This window comes from Haliotis asinina, chromosome 2 (genome assembly GCF_037392515.1).
Source record: "Haliotis asinina isolate JCU_RB_2024 chromosome 2, JCU_Hal_asi_v2, whole genome shotgun sequence".
In the NCBI taxonomy this organism is placed as follows: Eukaryota; Metazoa; Mollusca; class Gastropoda; order Lepetellida; family Haliotidae; genus Haliotis; species Haliotis asinina.
Genome location: NC_090281.1, coordinates 30,652,623 through 30,677,707, shown reverse-complemented (window position 1 = coordinate 30,677,707; position 25,085 = coordinate 30,652,623). Strand labels below are relative to the sequence as shown.

General features: G+C 39.5%; 1 protein-coding gene across 1 annotated transcript in view; it reads left to right on the top strand.

Moving 5' to 3' along the window:
• Positions 1 to 559: 559 nt before the first annotated feature.
• Positions 560 to 25,085, top strand: part of LOC137273574 (CCN family member 2-like) — a 93,384-nt gene continuing 68,858 nt past the window's right edge. The window contains exon 1 of the mRNA XM_067806323.1: positions 560 to 1,235. Coding sequence (XP_067662424.1) covers positions 1,086 to 1,235 — 150 coding nt within the window. The 5' untranslated portion in view covers positions 560 to 1,085. The remainder of the gene's footprint in view (positions 1,236 to 25,085) is intronic.

Sequence of the window (25,085 nt, the reverse complement as noted above, 5' to 3'; positions counted from 1 at the left end):
CAGGTCGACTGGGAGTTCCATGCTTGTTATTTGCCGCGAACCGTGCAGAAGACACTTGAAGTACCTCCCATCGGTCGATAGTTGAGTTTCCACGTTTTCATGCCAAACCGGTCCGGAGATTCATTTTACGATACGGCTTCATGCTGGCGGGCGATTGCTACAAATTAGAAGAATATTGTCCACTTTTAATTGGCGCTAACTTGTAGCAGAAGGCTCAGATCGTGCCTCGAGTCGAAGAGTAGAGAGCACGTTCAGTACGCAACAGACTGTTGCCTGGGTCTAACACGCTGGTATCAGGCTTTGTTGCACTGAGGAAGTCCCGAGACGATAAGACCTATCGTATTGTGTCTTAAGAACTTCCGCGCTTCGTGAAGCATATACTTGTAGCTATCGTCTTTGAAGTTGCAGCACGATATCGCCTTGTGCGTGGACCGAACCTAGCGCTTCTCCTCTTCCATGAGATAGATAATTGGCTGTGTTCTATCTCCGCGAACACTTACTCCGCTTGTAGCATTGATTAATCATCTCTGTGACAGATAAGAAGATTTTGACCCAAAGTAGATGATTTAATATACCGGATTGTGTAGCACAGTGGACTGTTTTTCTGCGGGATATTCGGAAATCCAAAGACAAGCGTTTCGATTTTCTTGTCATTACACCAAGCTACGTATGTTTAATAAAATACGCCAGTTATTGGATACTCGTCTAACGACAAAGTGAGTCAGTTGTATACGCGGCTCTCTGCGCAGACGGTATGAGAATACACGAAGAGAGCAGCAGACGATAGATTGAATTCCCAGTGCTCGAGCAGACGACAAACGATTCGAACTCGGAAGGTGCACATTTAGGTCGCTATCGGATGTACCTGGCCCAAGGCATGTCTGCGGACTGAACACTCTTCATAGAAGTAATAACTGCAAATTCAAGCATCAGAGCAGACGACAATTTTTTGGTCGATGGATATTGAAATGACAAAGTCGAGATGACATAGCTTAACAGTGAAGAGTGTAATAGATGTGATATGACGTCCTGACGTGCATGCTTTGGAGAGCAATATATCTCGTACTGACACAGATACTCTAGCCATGGAGCCTCATGTCCAAGTGATCCAAATCCTCTTCATAGGACTTATGGGGTGGTCTTCAACACGTGGGGATTTTCATGCACCGTGTTACGGATGTCAACTCTTCAACATCGTCCACAGGGAACACCCGGATCTCTCGGTACGGAAACCGGTATGTACCACATACATGTATATTTACCTTATCCATAGCGCTTCTTACCTAACTGCTATCACCATGCCATTGATATGATTATATCCGTGATAAAGCGCAGAGAACGTACACGCCTGACATAGAGCGATGTTGACAGGTGTAAACACAATGGTGATCATGTCTGACAGTAGCATGGATCTTCTAGGTATAACCCAGAGCAAACACAGGTAAGGACGACCATAGTGTGTGTTACTTGTTGCTACCTAGAATTATCCTTGATTAAGCTATATCAAAATTACCGTCTAAGATCATTTCAGCACCCAATTCGTTCCGAGCATTAGATGACATCCCCATGGATTATCTGAATACGCATGATTAGAAAAATGATACCGTGACTTTGCTTGGCGATTAATTGGCAATTCCGTCGGAAAATCGATGAGGGGAAGAACAAAATACATAAAATGAAGCTGTTAGTCAGATGTTAATGTCTTTGTGATATTTTTTTAAACGTGACATATGCAAGCTGTAATATGAACTGCTTCTCAGGATGAAGGATAATGACTGCAAAATAAAAACAGACAGAAACATCTTATGTGATGCGATGAAGAGATTTGAATAGTGCATCTCTGATTGATATTTTCAACTTCAAACAAAGCTATATTTCATCGATTCCACATAAAGAACCGGGTATGAAAAGATATATTGCGGGTTATTTAATTAGACGTGTACTTTAAAGGAAACTTTTTGATCTTGAAGCAAAATATTCTTTCGTTGATGGTAACTTATGTCGTGATGTCGACACAGTTTTTCTGATCTGTCAATAGTTTTAATTTGTTCCTGAAATTCTCAGTAATGAATATGTACCTGTGAAGAACAGTATAGAATTGGTCTTCTGTATGCTTCCAATACGAGGCGACTAATCAATCTGACTACTTACACATACCATCGTACTAATTTGTGCAATAAATACTCAATTGTCAAACACACGATGTTGTTCCGGACTAACACATACCGCCATGACATGGACGTAAAACGCGTTATAAAACAAGAAGCAGACAACAAACACAGTGTGTACATGTACTTGTTTATAATACCACCCACAAGCAACAGTAGCATAATTTTCTGTCTCACTCTGGTCACAAAATGATCACTCGCAAACCTTTAACAAAAAGTGTTGATTGACTAAGCCTGCTTATTTCCACGATTGTCCAAAATCCGTCTTTATAGCTTGTCAACTTGCATATAAATGTCATCAAGCCAAACCGACAGGCGTTACTTTTCGCTTATATTGTCCCAAATGAATCAGAATACCGCGACACTGTCTATTTAATTTACTTGTAACGGGATTGATTCAAGAGGCAACAATTAGATTACACGCCTCTTTCCGTAATGAAAGGGTCGCAATAACATTTCTCTTATTTCACCGACTTACAATAAGAAACTCATTCACGTCCTACCCATAACGAACAGGAGACTTCCGAACGTGTGAGGTTGCAAATAACACGAGTCGTTTAACCTTGAGGATTTCTCCGTGCCTCCTTTCAATTCCGTGCGATCGGACAGTCAATCATGAAAACGAATATTATTGATATTCCTGGTTAGGGAAACTCTAGCTGCGGCGTGAAGATTTCCCATCTTCTGGCAGATTCATTGGAAAGGAAAAATTTTATGGTTTTTCCTGTCCCAGCGATCTCGTGTAGGTTAGATTTCTGTCTTAACTTACTTTGGGGTCTAGCCAGTGTCTGCGATATGTAGGTCAAGAATGACATTAATGAATAAAGTGGCATGGTTTGGGACGGTTGAAACTATTGGATTTGTCCACGGTGAATGGTTTGAACAGATCGCTGACACGTGTTGTGTGGATGTAAGCACTTACTACACCCGGGATCGACCTATTTGAGTTGAATAAGGGGGAGTACTTTTCATAAGAGTTAACTGATTTAACAGTACAATGACCTGATGGCTTCAGAAAAGTAGACTGAAAAAAATCGGTCTTTTAGAAGTCGGATGACCATCACTGTAATGATTGGATTTATACTACTCATCAAAGGTTTGGCATCTATATATGGTTACTACGAAGATGTCTTTCTCCACTAAACTTTGGGCAGAACCAGTTTTAAACCTTATGCAGATGAATTGCTTGAGGATCACGTGCAAATATCTTGCATATGGACAGCTACATCTTATTGCAAAGAGTTGTTAAGAATTCTTCAATTGTCACGGAATTTCAATATCTATTGAACCTATGACAATACCCTTTTCAACGTTACGAATTTGTTTTACAATAGACCTGTTCAGATGTAGATAGTACCTTTAAACAATATGGGATGTTGCACTGTTGCACTATTGATACGATTTAAACTTCTTGCCCAGATCATTAATAATTACTAGTCGTGCAGAATACCCGACCGAATGTGACCGTAAAATATTTTGAAGAGTGATCCGTAAACTGTCGTCAGAATCAGCTATATTTTGGTTGCCTCACGTCATAGAAATCACGTAATTCAATTATCGTGATAGAGTGCCTTAGCCATATAATCATTTGCCAGAATAAAATAATTTTATTGTGAAATAATGCAATTGTAGATTTGATATTGGTGAGAACTTCAGAAAGTAATTAACTGCTTAAGTGTGTTTTGCTTTTGTATGTTTCATTTTTTTCTTAAGAGGGAGTATTACACTGTCTTTTCCCGCGTGCAATCAGTGAAAGTCCTTAGATTCTTGAGAGGCATTTAGATGTTAGTGATTATATAAGATGAGTATAATTTCGTCTTTATTGTATAACCCGACCTGTGGCCCTTTCTTCGGGTGAATACAGACAGGTGTGAACAAGGTGCAAAACGTCGCCCCGTAACGTCGTGTTATACATTAAAGAAATGGTCATCCTCATTCTCATCGAATTCCTGATAGGTACGCAATATTAGATCTCAAACAATTCAAATGTGCTTTCGGAATGTTTTCTCAAGACAAATAGACAAAGCAATAGTTCCACTGGTGTCAATTTATAGATGTCTTTCACATGTCATCCTGGTTATGATTGTACCACACTATCAATATATTTCCAACAATACCCAAGAGAACGAGTTTCACAGAGTGAGTTTTGCTTGTAATCGGACCCAATGAGCCATCCCTTTAATCGCTGAGTTTGCCAACCATTATCGTTCAATAATGGTCAAACGGCCAATTTCCTTCCGCTCAGTTTCCCACCTGTGCTAGAAATAAAAGCGACCAGCTACACTGCCTCATTCGTTTAGATCTGAACATAAGGATGACAAAGAGCGACAAGACACTACCAACAAGAAGGTATGTTGTGCAATATTCCATCAGCTACAACATGAAAGTCTCTGCACGTCACAAACTTCAAGATACAATCGAGCATGCCCTTCCTGTAAAGATTTCAAAGAGCCGCATAAGACTCAAACGTTGTTGGAAATGCGTTGTAAACTGGAGAGTTCACTAAACTTGATGTTTTCTAAAAGCAGACTAAAATTATATTCCCTTTTCATCTGCAACATACGCTCGACACTTTTGGGACACATAACTGACGTGCCTTTGCGTGTGTTTTTTGAGGGGTTCTACCGATAGGTCAGGGTTTGCGCAACCTTTCACCACTGTCATATGAAGTATTAGTTTTTATAAGAACCGTAGAAAGTGTATTCCTCTAAGTAGCATATATATGTACCTTTTTCGTGATTACTGTAACTATCCCAACTTGAAAACATAGAAAATGTGTTCCCCGATATAACATATACACATAACTCTTTCATAACCAATGTAACTATCCCAACTTGAAGTACCGTTGAAAGATTGTTCCCCGTTGTAACATGTACTTCCCTCAGTGAATAATATGTCATCACTTCCTTGATAACGGTGTTAGTCCCGACACCGAAACCTTGCACGTATTGCAATAAAGTAGTTGGTATCCATACAACCTAGCTTTCCCTCTGTGGCTTTTCATCTATGTATGAATGTGTTTCGAACGTTTTGTTGCTGAGACGATGTTGATGCGCCGTTTAACTTTAACTTGCACCTTGTGTTTACCCAGTTCTCTGTGAATTCGACTGATTATAGTGACAATGTACCATTTGTTCACGTCTGTCTGTTAAATTAACGATGCGCTGTTGCAGCACTATCGGTGTCGTTGAACGATTCTTGTGCTTTATTTGCCGCCTGCAGTCCTGCAAAGGGAATTTAGTCTCAGAATAATGGACAGCTTAGATGCTCTTATGTCAGTTACATGTAGTGAACACTTCCATGCCTGTTTTCCTGTAGCCTCATATGCGAGATTTGACGATCGGTTGTCCGGAAATACATTTAACACATACCAGCTTAAAGTATTTGTCCCCCACCAACCCTGGGTGAAGTCAGCTGCAAACACAATTCCCATGGTACTGCTGCAGTGATACAGTATGTTACCAAGTATGCTTTTGTAATATGTGCAAATAACGATTGTTCACACTTTGAAAATTCATCCCATCCTACATTACCGTAGTATGATTCGTAATGACGTTTGTGATATTCTCACGCCACTCTTGGCGATCTTCCAGCTATATGGAGATCTGTTAGTAATTGTGTCAGGACCAGAAAATTCCGTGGTGGATGTCATGGCAGTCGGTCTATGCATCTGGGACACGATGACCTGTGTCAATCAAGTCAGTGAGTCTGATTACCCGATTCCATTAGTCGGTTAAGTCAAGCATAGGTTGCGGAAGATTAAATCTAACCTGGAGTTTTACGGGTGATTCATGCTTCTGATTCTTGTATAGAATAATACGCAGTACGACATTCTGTGGTGTATTTTGTTGACCTGAACAGCCCGATGCCTACAATTAAACAGCGATGCCTGTTTATAGATACGAGGACACCCAAAGGCAATATGACATAATGCTGACCATGGTTTACTCCAATCCTAGAAGAAACTGAAACACAGTAATAAAAAACCGTTCCGAAGGCAATCCGTATTCTAATTCAATTAATCATGAGTCATCCGTACGGCTCAGCACAGGTTGCGTGTATTTGCGCCGAACACTAAAAGAGATCTTTCCAGACCTTTTTTTTTTGAGTATTGATGTTGATAATCGCTTGTTGATTCGGGGACGTGGGAACTTGTATTATTTAGAATATGTTAAATGGATGCAATAACTGACATGCAGTATTTCCTACGATAGGATTACAGCAAAGCAGGTGAAGTCTGTTGTTTTAACTTCACACTCAGCTATATGGCGGGTGTTTGTCAATAAACGGTTTCGGACCAGACAATCCAGTGATTAACAACAAGACCATCCTCGCAGCTGGGATACGATGTCATGCATCAACCAAATCAGGGTGTCTGATAACCCGATCCCGTTAGCCGCCCCTCACAACAAGCATTGTTGCTGAAGGTCTCTTCTACCCCGGATGATTCATAGCACTAATTCTTGTCCAATACGCAGAATTATAAATCCTGTAATATATCCTGACATCTTCATAATAACAATAATCAGATTCGAACTAGATAATCCAGAGAAAGACATCATGGGCATCTAAGCAATTGGAATACGATGACATTGGGTCAACCAGGTCAGCAAGCATAGTCACCTGATCCAGTAGGATCCTGAGAATGATAATAATCGACAAGCCCACACTGCAGAAAAACAACAGCATCTGTTGTTCAACAGTGAAGGCAAACGTCAAACACCCCGAATAGCGTGTGTATGCCTTCTTACGAGCAAACAGTGTCTTCAGATATTTGAACTGCATTGCAAAACAACCAGAAGATACGCTAAAACCTTTCCTGCTATCTCCTTGCATTACTTACACATTCTTTTTTTCCCGAGTGTGATCTTCTTTGTTTCTATTTAAACTAAAGACTAATTACGTACGTTATTTATAAAACCTTAAGAATCTGGATTCAAATCGATACAGTTCACACTCATTATCCAGCTAATTTGAACGATACGTTATGGAAATAAAATCAGGAATGCTAGCTTGAGGACGCTTTTTCTATGACGTCTACTAAAGTTTAGCCGTGCCTTGAAGGAAACGTGATAAGAAGACTTTAAATTGCAGATATGTGAATAATTGATAACAACATGCCTCTTGCTCTACAGCGGTCCTGTCTAACTCTTCTGCATCCATAACAACTGCGAGGAGCTTGTTGTCGTCTTGACACAACTATATAAAAAGCTCCGACAAATGAAGCATCGGTTTTTCTTATGCGTATAATCTAGTTATTTCACTTCAAGGCTCTTGAAGGCAGCAGCATTAGAAACATGCCAAGTCTGCGTACCAGTGAGTGTGTTCTCCAGTTTCCACCAGAGTTACTCCACAACCTTCAGAAAACCCTTTGAAACCGGAATATTTTCGGATGCATGACAAACTATCCTAAGATCTTGGCAAACCGCTCCTCCGTCTGTCTGCTATGCTTTAAAGTTATGCTCAGCGATATTCTATATGATGTCGGTTTTGGAATGATACGAAACCTCACAATCCAGTGACTAACACCGAAAGCTCCATATACGCAGCTGAGATACGATGACTTGTATCAACCAAGGTCGAGGACACGTGCTGAAAGATCAGTTCTAACCTGGATTTCCCAGGTTTATAACGTTAACCTGCAAGTTAATGTAGTCAAACCTTTTGTTCAGTACAACTTGCTTTTGTTGTAGTACTAAGTATTGTATATTTTTTTCAAAAAGAGCAAAGGAAAGTCACACGCAGTGTAGAGCAGAGTAAAACACGTTTTATTTTTCAAAGGCATTTTCAAAGAGATCAGTTTCAGGCAACTATGGTCGATGGTGACCAAGATCAAGGGAAAGGTAAACTGTCAGAAACTATGCCTAAAGCGTGAACATTCCCCATGAAGTTTAGCCAGTGAATGACGTTATCAAGCGTTATCAAGAGTGTAATAGTGCAGCGGTAAGGCGTCTTCTTTTACACTGTAGGCCCGGGTTCGATCGGCGGTGGAGGCACCTAGGTTCGGGTCCCGACATGGGCACATATGCCCACATAGATACGAATCGAACGGAAGCTTAAATGGTACTTGTACATAAGTGAGTTGAGATCAGTTTAACGCTGAGTTTAACAGTATTTCAGTTATGTGACGTGAGGGTCTATTTAATGCGTTCTATATTTTTATATTTTAATTAAAGTATTTTTTTAGAAACAAACCTACGCTAAATGTAGATACTAATCATCAACTACCCCACTCGTTCATTCATTCATGAGGGAGTTGAAATCAGTTTAACACTGTCTTTACCAGCGTTTCATTTGTGTAAACTACTGGTCTATTTAATATTTTTTTTATTTATTTCAATCAAAATTGAAAATTTAGAGACAAACATAGGCTATCTGTGTATACTTATCATCAACGAGTCCATTCCTTCATTTATTCATGAGGAAGTTGAAATCGGTTTAACGCTGACTTTAACAGCTTTTATGTTGTGTAAACTAGTGGTCTTATTTAAACTTTTTTTTAAATTACAATTATAGTGAAATTCTAGAAAAAAGTCCACGCTTATTGATGATAGGTATCATCAACGATTCCATTCATTCATTTATTCATAAGGGAGTGAAAGGCTCAACAGACTAGGATCTTAGTAAACTACGGGTCTCTTTAATCTGTTTCTTATTTTTATACTTCAACTAAAAGGAAATTTTAGAAGCAAACCTAGGGTAATTGGTGACATTTGTCATCAACGGTACCATACACAAGACAACTATCGAGATTCCATGTTAGGAGCGGTCCTCATTAAAGTAAGTTACGATGGCCTGGCACCAACACATGGTTCGTGTCACCATACTTCAACAGCTTCCATCAAGACTTTGGCTTTAAGTGCTTTAAGCTTCACAAGTATAAATATGCTGCATCGTTTCTTATTAGAACTGACAAAGAAACGTACATTAACTTACAAACCTTTTCATTTCTCACGTCAACCTTGAATTCACAAATTAAATTACTGTTTCATGTATTATGTGACGTTCCCTTACTTGGTTGTCTTGGCATCTTTGTCATTAAAATACAGTCTGTATTCACATTTAAAAAACGTACATTCGATTGTTGTATTATATATTCATTGCGCTGTTCGGCTCCAATAGCGAAGGACACAAGAAGGCATGGTAATATGACGGAACGATTTGTGCACTCGATAGGCTTCTCATGAAGGTTACTTTGTACCAGAACTGCATATGTTATGAAAGCCTCTTTATTGCTCGCGTGATGAATGTTATCATCGAATGAACAGAGTCAGTATCATGGAGTTAGTGAATATATATTTTTATTCTTGAGAGATTGCCGGATAATAGTTCTATTTTTACAGCTGAAGCAACCGCCATACTAACGGCTCTTAAATATATTCAAAGACACCCTAAACATAAACAGTATATAATCTATTCCGACTCCCTTTCTTGCCTTCAGGCGATTAAAAATATGTCTTGTAAACATCCACTTTTAACTGAAATTGTCGAATTGTACAATGATCTTGCTACTTGCCAGTGCGACATCGTCTTTTGTTGGTTACCTAGTCACGTTGGCATTTGTGGTAACACAATGGCCGATCTTGCTGCTAAGGCAGCACTCAACAAATCTGTGACACCACTTCTTATTCCATACTCAGATTATAAAGCTACAATAAGATCTTATATCCATCATCTGATGCAGAAGAAGTGGGACACCCGGGTAGGTATAAATAAATTACATGAAATATAACCTTACATCGGTTATACTTACTTGGGTTGTCAGTCCAGATTTGAGGAGGTCATTATGCGACGATGTCGCATTGGCCATACGAGGTATACTCACGATTATCTATTAAAAGGTGAAGATCCTCCGTTTTGTATCCCTTGTAATGAAAGAATCACAGTCAAGTATGTCCTGCTTGACTGTGTTGAATATTCCATCACAAAGGATAAATATTTTAATTCACGAACTTTGAAGGATCTTTTTAATAATGTTAGCTCTCATTTAATTATTGCATTTTTAAAAGAATTAGATTTGCTAAATGAATTGTAAATAGATAAATATTTTATTCTTGGAAGTTTGAATTAGTAACTTAGAGTGTTAGTGGCTGTATCCTCGAGGGGGGTTAAAGCACTGTAAAATCATTGTCCTCCTGAGAGGGTACGTAAGTCCCAAAACATTTGAAGTCAAATTTGATCTTCCATTTTTTTAGCCGTAGTATTTCAGTCATTTTGATTTGTGGCTAATCTTGCATACAATCACCAGCGGCTGAAGGGATGATGTAAATCCAGCTGGGGACCATGCAAGTAGCAGAAGTAATGTAAGTCCCCATGGCCCACAGTATGGTGATCTACCTTCAGTTGTTTGTAATCTATATAGCCTGTTTTTATATTGTATTGTCTGAATAGGGATATTTACTTTTCACGCTAGTTTTATTTCTTATTGTGATGTTCTAGTTGTTTTACTGTCCGTCGTCGACAGGTTTTTATCATATACATAGATTCCTTTTTTAAGAATGCTCTCGTTACGATATGGCTGCAATAATGCCGATGTGACGTTAAATATTAACTCACTCACTCACTCACTCACTCACTTTTATTCTTGAGCAGTATTCCGGCAATAACCCGGCGGGGGACTCTAAAAGTAGGCTTCACTCATTTTACCCATGTGGAGAATCGAACCCGGTGTTCAGTGTGACGAGTGGACGCTTTTTCAAATAGGCTACCCGACCGTCCCTATCATGGAGAGATATATACAGTAATTGGTCAACGTAGGTTACAGTAATCGGGTCGTGAGTGTCCGGAATCGTGATGTTAAACTGCAAATGTACTTAACGCTTAAGGAAAAGGACTCCAGAAAAGGGCTGCACACATTGTACCCATATTCGTATGTATGTGTAGGTATAAATATATAAGTAAACGTTATTTTGCCTATACGTTACTCAAACCTTCGTAAGGTGTTCAATGTTTGCCATCAGCGGTAGTACCTCAAATGCTCTAAAAGCATCAGCCATTCGACCCAGTCCAATCCGATTGTACTAACTGCTACGCCTACTGTTATCATATATGATTGGACTTATACAATGATGCTGTAGCCTTGTATGTTGAAATGTGTATATTTTCACCGGAATACAACAGAGATTACGGTCTCAATACCGTGACCAGTCATGTGCGTGGTGATGACTCTGTTCCAACCTATTAAAGTTGAATATTCAAGAATAATCATAACACTCAGCGTTTATTCATACACTACATTATCTTAAATTTTCATTTCCATCCTTATGTAAACAGAAAAAAATTCCTGCAAAGAGAGACTGAAAGCGTTTAAAATATGTACATACCAGAAATACGACAACGAGGAGTATGATTCTTTACAAATACCAAACCGAAAGAAATCGGTATTTCCTCGCACCGTTGAAGTGCATAAAGGCAGAACGACATAATTAACCCACACACACCTCGGTGCAATATATGTACTGTATAGCACTACTGAGGCTACATAAATAAAATTCACTGCAAATGAAGACACAACATTGGACATATCTTGAACGCAACTACATGCCAGCTTTTTCCACTCGACGTATCCACAATTCAGCAAAAGAGCTGTAATGAACGACCTTATTGCGTGACGATACACGATTGCCTGAAAGTAATTAATTAGTTTGTCAGCAACGTACAGTGTTATGAGAAGTGTAGGAAGTCACTTCGTAAATAAAAGATTACACTCCAGCACTGATCCAACAATGCGTGTTTATTTCCGAACAACTATCCTTTTAAGTGCATTTGTTAGAACGACAATCTTTACACAACCTGAGTTAAACACTGGTTTGATTTACGAAGAAATGTTTTCTATGTTTTTGTTTGCTTTTTAATGACACAAAATAGTTATAGTCCAGCCATATGACGGCAGACTGGATTAGGTAATCCGGTGACTGACATCGAGAACATCAATCCACCCAATTGGATGTGGCTACATACACCATTCTTATGGCCAAGGCCGCCTTTGAAAGCTTTACGGACTTTGTTGCTGTCACCCGTAAACGTAACAGTCGTTGGAAATGTCAAGATATATTTTCTACTGAGTATGTCTTATTTGTTCTTCATTTTGATAATATAGACCCGTACGATAAAAGTTTTTGACGGTTTATACACACATCATTCGTATTTATTGCTGTTTCTGGGATCCTTTCATCATGCCCTCTGTCGTATATACGTGTATATTATCATGGAAACGAATATGGGAACACCTGAAAGAACACGTGTTCGTATATTCCTTTCCGTGTTTCTTCTGTTAGTTATGTATTGCACTGTGCTCGACATTCTAGAAGTAAGTAAAGGGACACTTTCAATTGTTTCCTCATTCGTTTCCATGAGTATATGTCATACCTGTTGCGAGCATGTACAGAGCAACGTAACACCGGATATTCTGTCTCTGTGCACATGTGCATATAGTTTCCACAATGGCTGCTCTGATTGCGGAGGTTCTAGACTAATGGTGTCTGACTGTTATCTCTATTGATCATTCATTTGACTGTGACGTTATGGCAACCAATGGCATCATATCGCCGTTACATTCCTCAGAGACAGTGAGGGTTTATCATTTCTTTTGAAATATACATAACGTCATCGATATGAAACGATTCCACTCAATCATACGCAGGAAACGATTTCAGTCGGTGTTAATGGCTACGGGCAAACTGACGGTGGTAGTTATTTAAATGTACCCACTGGAAACAAGAGATGACAATAGACGTTCGAAAAGGCATATCACCCTAACGTACACCCGTCACAATCAATATCTTCATTAAAGGTTATACATTTATTTACATGTATATCATTCTGACCTTAGAAGATCTAGTTCCATCTGATCTTGAGTAACCAATGTTTTGTGTGTGTCAAGAAGTGACCAACGGGATCCATTGGTCAGAGTCCCTGACATGGTTGACACATGTCATCGTCTCCCAACGGCGTAGACCGTCCAGTCACTGGAATAACTGCCCAGACTCGATTACATTCACCGTCTTTTAGCATGGAAATTACTAAGAAGGGCAAGCAAGGATATATCATTTATGTGAACTACAGACAGTATTGACAGTAACAATATGTTTTCAAACCACCATCAGTAAATAAACTCGTCAAACAATGGCAACTAGTTCATCTCACATTGAAGAAGGCAATGCAGCAATGAATTGGCCATGGCAACACAACCTCCACGTGGCCACTGAGCTCCCTACGACAATCAATATTCGAAGTAACGGTTTGTGTAGACACCCAGCCTCCCATCACAAAATAACCCCACACTAAAGACGATCTCATTTTAACAACAGTTCTGGACCCACTCCCAGCGCGATATCGCCCAGCTATATAATAAGCCTTAACTACCTCCCAGATACATGCAGTTCTTGATTATAGCGGACGAGACAGGTTATCAAATGGGCATAAAATGTGACTTGTGTAACAATGACATGCAAGATGGGGGTTGTTACCCCGGAGCTGTATTCTATACAGAATTGGCCACACAGAATACTCCGTGAAATGAAGATGAAATATTAATAGCGGTACTTAAAGACATGTTGACGTGAATATCTTTTTCACTGCTGTTTTTGACCTTTGGGTACAGCAATTTCCCGTCCTGCTACCGTTTGGAGATAAATAATTCATTAATGTGATAGAATCGTTTTAACGTCGTTGTTAGGAGAGGAAAGAGTAAGTATTTTACATGTTTTCAGAAGATACGATAGTATATGGTAGTGCATCTTGAAAATCATCTGGAAACGATGAAGTCGTGATTTTGGTAACTGAGTGTTATTCAAAATTGATCAATCGATGCAGCAGCTACTTGTAATTAATATTTGTGATTTAAATGGGTACAACGTATATATATTAAGTACAAGTACACACACACACATACATACATACATACACACATACATACATATATATATATATATATATATATATATATACATATACATATATATATATATATATATATATATATATATATATATATATATATATATATATATATATATATATATATATATATATATATATATATATATATAGACACACACATATGTGTGTGTGTGTACGTACGTGCGTGCGTGCGCGCGTGTGTTATACTGTCTTAATATTTATAAGTCACGGTGGATGTATTTGGATACGTTTTATGTGCCCTGTAAGCGCTAGATGATAGGGGTCCATTTCTAGACGCTTGCCGGGTGGTGGGGTAGCCTAGTGGTGATAGGGTTCGCTCGTCACGCCGAAGACGATGTTCCATTCCAAAATTGGGCACAATGCATAAAGCCCAGTTCTTGTGTCATCCGCCATGATGCTGCTGGAATATTGCCAAAAGCAGCCTAAAACTAGCCTCACTCATCTCACACGTTTGTCTCTTACCTGAAATATTTGAGTTACATCACGGCATCACGGGGTATTTATTCCCGAATCGTTGGAGGTCTGGTTCTCTTTTAGAGACACAACGAATTGCGTCCAGCTCCGTGGATGGGTGTCATTTGTACCCAGTCAACGCTCGTCGTTGACCACATTATCTATCACAGGGTCCAGCTCCGACTCTTTTTGGCCACGGTCTTAGAATATTGCTGATTACGCCGCTTAACGCCCAGACAAAGCAAAACTGGAGTCAGTTCATCAGTGGACAAAATGGATTACTTCAAAATATTTACCAACTGTGTTCTTTATTTTGTAGGCTAGTGAATTATTTGCATACCTTTTACCCAGAATGGTAATTAAATTTGAAGAACATTCTCTTTGGTAGACATGCAATGTTCCTATCACGTAGATTGAAGTCATAGCTCTTGCTGGATCTTCTTTGAAACCTGATAACACTACTTGTCAAAACAAGTGCGCTGAGAATTAGACTTGGTCAGCTAGTCTGAATAAAGACAAGAGTTTTTATGGATGACAACTTTTTTTATTGTGAAGCGTCACGGCGTTCCGAAGTATGTTCTTACTTCTTCATCAGGTGATACAGTATGTTCTTACTTCACCACCACCTGATGAAGACGTAAGAACATACTTCGAAACGTCTTGACTCTTCGCAATGAAAACAAGCTGCCATCCATAAAAAAACCTCTTGTATTTATGTGTATCACTTCTAAATGCCCTTCAAAGATTCTAGTCTGAATACGCTTCCAAGGCGTTTATAACAATCTCAGTTTGCTGTGGCTATATGTTGAAAAATGTTTGGAAACATACTTCTTTTGACGAAAAGAGCAAAGATAGCGTTTAGAATAGCATATCTATAAATTTTGTTAATTACCCATTGGTATGTGTGGTCTGATGTTCTTTGGCGTCTGCGACTCGACATTGTAATACAGCGTAGTTTTTCAAATGACATTAACATTAATTTGTATTGACGTATATTAATGAACAAACGTCTTTGTGAACATTTAATCGCGGATACGCTTATCATTGATTTCTTAAATGCGCGATTCTGCATTAGGCAATGACACGCTAATTGTAACAAAAACATCGGTTGATTCCCTACCAGTTAGGGACAAAAGCCGCCGTTGTAGTTGACATTGATTAAGACACATGCAGCCTTCAAATAGACCTTATTAAGCGGACACAACTAGTTCATAATTCTTCGCTGTTTTTGATTGATTTTTGCTGATGTTTCGCCTGCATGTTGTGGAGTTGATCACGAGACTAACAGCCTCGCTTGACGACCTTTTGGTCGGGATCTACTTGGCAGATGCTATTGATTATGATTTTAGAGCCATCTTGATCAATATTAGATTGGCATTTTGTGAATGAATCACACCCTTGTCAGCAAAAAATGTATTTTAGGAAAGTATGTGGGCAGGGTAGGGAAATACATTTTTTCTCCGGAATGGCGCAAAAGACATCTGATTCCTTACTTGGCAACATTGTGTTTTTATAAAGCGTTTTATGTATTAACTCTCCAACCTTACTGCTAAATATACAATGAGTCTTAAAACTACGACATACAGAATTCATTACAACATTGTGAGAAACCCGCCAAATTTGAGAACATGTTCAAAGTATCTTATATGGAGGGTGAAGACAGACGACGGAATTATTGTGGTTGTCTAGTTTTACAACGTGTTACATTAAAGATAGTCATAGCATCAACATGAATTGGTCATAACTGCCTGTTTTCTTTATGCATGTATATACTAAAATAATACATTTATATGCATGCTAGATTTGGTCTTCAACAATCCATGACTCCCGGAAGAGGAAACGAACAGGATCTGATGGTCACGCTCACTGTCCCAGACTGTCCAGACTCGGTTATTTTCATATCGCCACCATACAGCCGTAATTTTGTTGTATGTTAAACAACAAACAAACATTCAGGTTCACCAATTCGGATAGGTCTAGCACCAGATGTACTTTGGTAACGCAGCAGATTGATCTCTTCAGTTAACACTTTTTGAGAGCTAAGTTTCAATTCCAAGCTTGTAATCTATGTAGCCGTCTCTGGGGAACCGTTGTATTTAATTAGGCGATACCAGGCCCAGATATTCCAGATTCTTTACACTAGAACATTGACCTCGGAAGAAAACAAACTGAAAGTAAAGAGGCAGAGAACATTATAGACGCCATTATTGGACAAAAAACCTACCAGCTGTGGACGCTGGTTTTTCTTAATGAGATGAAACGGAGGACTTCGGACAGATGGGCGTTGCTTGAATCACGTTTTAAGAGACAATGGATGACTGTGATGAGAAACTTAGATGGGAAACTTAATTTTCGCATGATTCACTCACGTGCTCTTCAATTTTCGAAAGGGTTAGTCGTAATGCATCCGTGGCACCGTGGTCGCTTAAACACAAATGAGTGGGTTGGATGCGTTTATACTAGGTGTAGTAATGTTTCGTCTTCACGTGGGACTTCTGTGCAAGAAAGGGTTAATCGTAATACATTCGTTAGCACCTTTTCCCTGTAACCTCAAGAGTGAGTAAGATGTGTTTATGCTAGAGGTAGCAATGTTTCATCTTTACGTGGTACTTTTTAACATTACACAAAAGGGACAGTCGTGACGCAAGCGTGGCACCTTGGTAGCGTTCACACACATGGGTGGGCAGGATGTCTTTAGGTCAGGTGTGGCAACGTTTCGGCTACAACTGCCTTATCGGACGGGGTACTGAGCCTGAAACTCCGGTTGGACGTGGTAACAATAAGATTACAAAAGCTAGGAAAGGCAGATGTCCCTATAAAGCCATCCAAAATAATCGTTTTTGTGTCAATATTCAGAAATTTAGAATTTCGATTGATTCTTCTCATCCAAAATAAAGTTTTAATAACCAAGTGTCAACAATATTATAGCCATATGGCAGCGGCCTGTGACTAATCTTGATTCTGTATTGAATCCAGTGAGTGACACCATACGATATGACCAAGTGACGAACGTGACGTCGAATTTCTGTTAGTCGGCTCTAATGACAGGTATAGGTTGATGAAGGCCAATTCCACAGAACAGGATGTTTCCCAGGACAAGGCTCTCATATAACTAAGAGCTTATATTAATTAGTCGTAAAATCAGATATAATAGTTGAAGTACACCTCGCCGAACACAGGCATATTTAGTTCCAGATGACATTTATTTACCTTGGTAAGGAAACTCATTCGCATTAAATGTTTTTGTTCCACACAGATATGGAAAGGGCATCGAATTCGCATATACGCAGTGTTTGGAATGCTTTGATATATGTCTGATGGTATATGGAATATACAAATCTCATTTTACTGAAAGATACTATCTTCAGGCAAATCGTGAACGCAAAGATCATGCTTACCTGTTCCTATCCTCTGAAGGCATTGTACTGCAAATAGAGTTATAATAATAGTTTACTTGCAACTTAACACGTGTCTCAGTGTACTGTATGATCCAAAAGAGAGGAGTTACGATAGGTCTGCCGCAGGCAATAGGCTTTCAATGATGATTTGAAAGAGAAGACACATGGAAGGTTTCGTATTATCAATGTATATTGTTCACCTATACTGCTTCAGTGTACAAGGTAAAGTAACGCTTAGTGTCTGAACATACTGGACAAAATAGTAAGGGATATTTGTAGTTTATGATTGATATTTCATCAGCGTGTCAATCAATAAATAGATCATTATTCATAATTTCAAAAGTTACATGTCCCTAACTATTCTTGTCCTGTATATATATGAGATTGATAGAAACAATCAATTCCCTTTATGCTGAAAGAGTAAAGATAGAGAGAGTCCAAGTGAGATTGGAGATTTAGTACCTGTGGGCGTTTAGACTTGCTTCATTTAGGGCTTTAGCATCGCAGAAAGAGCTGCGTTGACAGGAAAACAATGCGGGCGAGTGACTGTGCTGAATTCTAGACGAGGCTTTCGTTGAATAGGAGAGGAGTTAACTGATATCTAAATTCAACTGAGATTTGTACATCATGACGAAGGTCTTGAACGCCGATTTTAACAGGATTTCAGATATATCACGGCGAATAAACTTTGGAGAATTGGCATGAAGTGATGCCGGTCCTAGATAGCTGGGAATTGTTACTGGGACAGTGAGTTTAGTTTTACACATCACACTGCTATGTTCCAGGTATAAGGTGGCGGTGTGTTAGTAATGGACCAACCACTTCCATGAGTCGACTCCTCCCGTTAGAGCATGAGTTCCTGACGATCAATACTAAGACACATCTTCACTTGTCGAAAAATTGTACTGCAAAAATAATTATCGTATTTGGGATTCGAACTCATTACCGTGACTCATACTAGTCAAACTCTTATTAATCAGGGAATATTACGCATCATGTTATTTGGCTTGACGCTCTAATTACAAAGAAATTCGACCATTATTCAATCATCGCACTATGCCAAACGTTCACAGACAGGTGATATTATATTGGTTAGTTACCTGTGAAGATCCGGGTTAGAATCAGTCGTAAGAGACGACTAACGTGATCGGGTGGTCAGACTTGCTGAATATGTTGGCACATGTCATCTTATCCCAGTTGCGTAGATTGATGCACATACTGCTCATCGCTGGATTGTGTTTTCCAGACTCGATTGTTTACAGACTACGGCCATAGAGCTGGAATTATTGGTGAATATGGCGTACGCCTAAACTCACTCACTCATTATATTGAAGGAGTAACATAACCAAGCAGGTTCGTAGTGTGACCAAACGTGACTCATTAATTTGCTTCTATGTGTCATGTGATTGTATTTAGAAAGTAAGTATCAGTTAATTTGTAAATTCCCAGATATGCAATTCATGCTTCTAGAGATGTAACGTGAGGGAAGAAGATTACAAACTTATACGACTCAACAGTCTCTGTGACTGTATACTCTCTATTCAAAATTGTCGTGATGTATAATTTTCTTTTGTCGGTATGGCTGCAATACCGCAGATGCGACAATAAATCTAAATTCACTCACTCTTTGTCAATTGTCATGTCAGGATTGGGTACTGATATTTAAGACAGTTACTATTTTCTGCTTAATTTAAAGGTATTGAGTATGTGACTACAAATTCAAATATGAAGTTCAAGTCTTTTTTTCAACATGATTGTTTCGGTAATATTGTATTCACATATAAAACGGCCAGTGAAGATACGCGTTAGCATTGGTGTCCTACAATCCGTGCTATCGTTAGAAGCCACTAACGGGATCAGATAGTATTGGTCTTCTGCAATCCGTGCTATCGTTAGAAGGCACTAACGGGATCAGATAGTATTGGTCTTCTGCAATCCGTGCTATCGTTAGAAGCCACTATCGGGATTAGATGGTCAGTCTCGCTGACTTTTTTTTGCATGTAGCTCGATGCTCACGATGTTGATCACTGGATTGTCTGGTCCAGAATCGATTATTACAGACCCCGCCAAATAGCAGAATTTTAAATAAGTGTTGCGTTAAAGAACAAATCAAAACCAAGCCGCACATATAACGTTGTTCACTTGCATTGAACATATTCCCCACAATGACAACTACGTACATTCGCTTCAGTGCTTGCTGGGAAAAACGCTTGAAATTGATAATGCTAATTTCGCCTTGACATAAAATCATTAACTTCCCCGCGGAGTGATTCGGGTTCGAAAATTCGATATCCACTCACTTCCTGCAGAATAAATGTCTGAAAGCAAAACTCTCTAATACTTTCTAACACTGGCCCAATCGGATTAAATCGTCCGAGAACAATCGGTACCTTACTCTGACACTTCAAGTACCCTCAGATCGATAATGCTTTATCGATTTTACACAGGCGTTTATTGTTTTCCATTGAAGACCTTTTCGTCAACAAGAAATGGACAGGTTTGGTATACATAAAGAGGCCATGAAAGGCAATACCCGCAGTAACGAGGAATTCTCAACATGCTGCAATTATCTTTTTATTGCACATCACGAAAGAGGGTCGTATTAAAAATGCACATTGTAGGAAGGCTGCTTTTATATCTTTTAATCCTTTTTTTCGAAATTTCAGTGAAAAACAAGGATTGTCCTCGAGAAAATTGTTCTGATATTGATTAAATATCTTTTAGAAGAAGGCATTTTCTGCAATACCAGTGAGAATAATTAGTTAATTTCACCGCTCGAACCATCCATTTATTTGATTACGGAAGACCCTATTTTTCAAAAGATTTTATACCATACTTTATGAAAATAAAAGTTCTTCGGGAAATACGGACAATGCATGCTTTTGTAACGTGTCCAAATGTATTGAGTGACGCCTAACAGATGTGTCATTTCCACCTGATGTTGAACTCCGGATTCTTCAGTGATGCTCATGCTATCAGTCTCAAGTTTCAGTCATACTGCATACGTGTCATACTGCAGCTCGTTCTGAAACGTCAGTATTCTTATCATTTCAACGAGTACTGTCAGTGTCACGGAAATGAAATACGGAGTTTCATTACTCTCTCTTTTCCTCGTTTTAAGGTAATGTATTTCGTTTCCCACTGTTAAGTGGGAGGTTGAGGTAGCCTAATGGTTAAAGCGTCCGCTAGTCATGCTGAAGACATGGGTTCGATTCCTCACACATGAAGCTATTCCCTGTGACCTCCGCCGTGTATTGCTGAAATATTGATAAAAGCGGCATAAAACTTTACTCAGCCACTCAACTTTCCCATGTTATGATACGCATTTGAGAGGTATTATGAATTTATGTCAGGACGCTAGACTGAAAAGCAGCAACACGTATCATCTTATTTCAATTAACTATTTATGCGTTTCGTTTAAATATTTCATTGTCAACAACAATGGTGTCATTTTATCGGATTCCATTTGAGATGGCGAAAGCATAGCCGAAGGGAAGCGTAGCGACGATCCGAGTTCGATTCCGTACTGGTGTAACAGAGCGTTAAAAACCTCTTATTGTGTCCCCCGCCGTGATGTCGGTTCCGTATTGTTTGACATCGTTTCAGTTCACTCAATAAGGAACGGCCCATTAAGTGGATGTACAATACGTCAACCCAGGATAATGAATATTACTTCATATGCTAACGGGGTACGCAAACACTCTAAAATGAAAATATGACATAAAAAGATCAATAACCTACTGTGTCAAAACCGTTTCCATATGTTTCTCAAGAATCTATTATTCAAAATCATCATTCCACTAAATCCTTACAAAAATTTGTGATATACTCTCCGTTCCACGACAGTCCCTGTAAATTGTCTAATTCATTTTTCTCTCAACGAAATTAACGTCGGTAGCAAACAATGCTGAAGAGCTTTTTAGCTATCGAAAAGAATGTGTTAATGCGCAATATAATACGACAGCCCAATCACGGTGCCCAAAAATCCATGAAAGTAAAGTGTCTCCCCGTGTCGGTGTATCTCAGGCTTTTCCTGTTTCAGTTTTTCCTTGTGTTTCCTCGTCCTGTCGGTTCGCTTCACATCGACGTGACGTTCTAGTGAGGACGTAAAAATACAGCGTCGATGGACCGCTAAAAGCTTTATTGTTGTAATACCGCTTGGAGGTGGTAAAAGGAATGCAGGAGAAATTTGCTTAACATACAAGTCAACTACATTGATTGGCGTGCTTTTTTTGTTCCAGTCACCTGGACAATTTTTAGAAACATTATTATATTTTGTTGCGAAGAAAACTGTTTACATATTCAAGCGTTATGACACGTGATTTACATGGCTTCGTATTCGGGTGCCCGCATTCTCGAGGATTGCAGAGAGTTTAATAATAATATGGATTCATACATTGTGCTAAATCTCCACACTAAAGTGTGATCAAAGCGCTAGCAGAGTTCATAGATATCACATGTTTATAATCCATTTCTTTTGAACCGCAAATTTTCGCTGCAATATCCTAGCGGCGGTCTGGAAATATTCGAGTCTGGACCAGACAACCCAGTGATCAACCCAGTGATCGATCTGTGCAATTTGCAAGTGGGACCTTGTTGAACCAGACGGTAGTGTTCCTTGTGGTGACAGTATCCTAATTTGTTGCGTTTCAACGTCTGACTTTTAAGATCCTCGATGTCTCCAGGGTATACGTTCCGATAAAACTACACCCTGGATGCAGCTACGGCTCGGCCAGATGAATTTATTACCTCCCTTGGCTTTTCTTATCCAATCAAGTGTCCACACTGGGAGGTGAGCGTGCCAATCACAATTTTAAACTGTCTAGTCTATTAAACTTTGCAACACAAATCGTGCAAAAGAACTCTGATAGAGGTAGGGGTTTGAGCCTTTGTTCTCTTTTAGTTCCGGACCTGTGAATTTGTCTGTATGATTTCTGTATGAGTCGCACTGGGGACAAACCTTCGCAACTGCGACCGGTGTCTGTGTTTACACTAGCAAGGTCACTTGAAACGGCTTCTTACCTTATTGGCTAGTGGGAGAATGCGGAGCCAGCAAAGGGAGGTAATAAAATTATCGGACCTCAGATGCATCCAGGGTAGAGTGGAGAATTATTGGAACATATACCCTGATATCGAGGCTGAATGTTAACGGAGATTTGCGAGAAACGGACGTATCGTATACGGAGAACTACAATAATCATGCTGTGGCTAATCTGTATAACATATCGACTATCCCATCTCACTATCATCTCTATCTGATCACTTTATGATCATGAACATAGATTTATCATTATAAGTAGCGTGAAAGCAATCACTTACTGTTTCCTTATTCGTGATAATGATGCTATATATTGTGGAGGTATCTCTTATCTCGTGATTAATAGTTTATGTTGGTTATATTCATTGATTAAATATGAAATCCCACACGTAGTGGAATGTATTTTCCCTGCATGTACGTCACGCCTTCACCCGCAACGAGCTGCTGTAAACTTCACATAACACACTCGCTTGACAGCTCCCTGCGTTGTATTTGATTGACACCACATGATACGGAGGTTCATTCCTGTGTCTGGAGATATCCCAGATGTTTTACGATGTGCACGTTATGAAAGCACACCTTTTAGAGTACATTGATGTAATGAAATAGATTAAATAGGGCAATGGGTTAGCTAAATACAAGGAAAGACAACTATACGATACAATGGAACTGTTCTTTAACAAAGCATGTTTTGTCGCAACAAACTTAAACGGGATCTTGTGGCCAGGTGCGCTTCACACATGTCATCGTCTGGCAACTGCGCAGATCGATGCTCCTGTTGATCACCGGTTCTCTGATCTGGACAGGATGCTAGAGGGTGGGGAGAGTCATGGGGTTCGAACCCTCCCTTTTGAAAATGACATATGATCATCTTGAAGGACTTTTATGCCTTGGCCGAGCCAGTGGGGGTTCCAAAGACCCAGACCCCATCCTTTCAAAACGCCTGGATCCGCCCATGGCTGTCATATAGCTGGATTATTGCTGAGTGAGCCGTTACATAACAAATTACCAAAATCATTATCAATATATGTAAACCACAATTAAGATTTTGGCACATCCGGGAACGTAATGACCACATCATTTTTGACTTTGGACACAAGCATGAGATGTATTTCAGAGAGAGAAGTATGGAAAGACACGATCCAGATGATCTACCTATATTATTTACGCGTCTCCGTCATAGAGCCGGAATATTGCTGACAGTGACGCTAGACAAAAAATACCTAGGGCACTCACACACTGCTGGCAAGTCGCTGCACACTCACCCAGGACGTTGCTCAAAAGATCACAAGTTTGGTATCACAACCTGTCAAAAAGATAAACTTTGCTATCGCGTCAAGTGAACCCATTTCACATTTCCTCAAATGACCTCCGTATTTCAAGGACTGGTATTAACTTATGTGATGCCATGGATGTGAAAGACCCTTTCCATCGTCTTGGAAAGAACTAGACGCCGTCGTTTCAAGGTCATGTAAGTAATTACAGTAACGTATTGGCAGTCAAGGTAATTCTTTTAGTTAACTGAAGCAAAGAAATCCTATTACCCTTGTGATTGGGAATGTCCGTTTGTATTTCCACTCTACTTTGTCTCGCACTGGAATTGTCCTACCGTTTCCGTTGTGTTTGTTGGCCACGTGGTGTTAGTGAGCCCTTCGTGGCAATCTAATTCCATTCATCTCTTGTACATGTTCACTGCTTGCATCAAGAGTAGTATTGCTTCTAACGAAGTCATGATGCTACCAACTGAATCACGCACACAATTCGCTTAAAATATGCGATGAAGACAGAACGGGTCATACAGGGTGTTCAGGGTTTCAACTGACCCGTGAAGGTCCCGGGATAGAATAGGCCTTCAGCAACCCATGCTTGCCGTAAAAGGGGACTATGCTTCTCGTAAGAGGCGACTAACGGGATCGGGTGGTCAGGCTCGCTGACTTGGTTAACACATGCCATCGGTTCTCAATTTCGTAGATCGATGCTTATGTTGTTGACCACTGGATTGTCTGGTCCAGATTATTTACAGACCGCCGCCATATGGCTGGCATATTGCTGAGTGCGGCGTAGAACTAAACTCAATCACTCAGGGTTTCAACTACAACTTGTCAA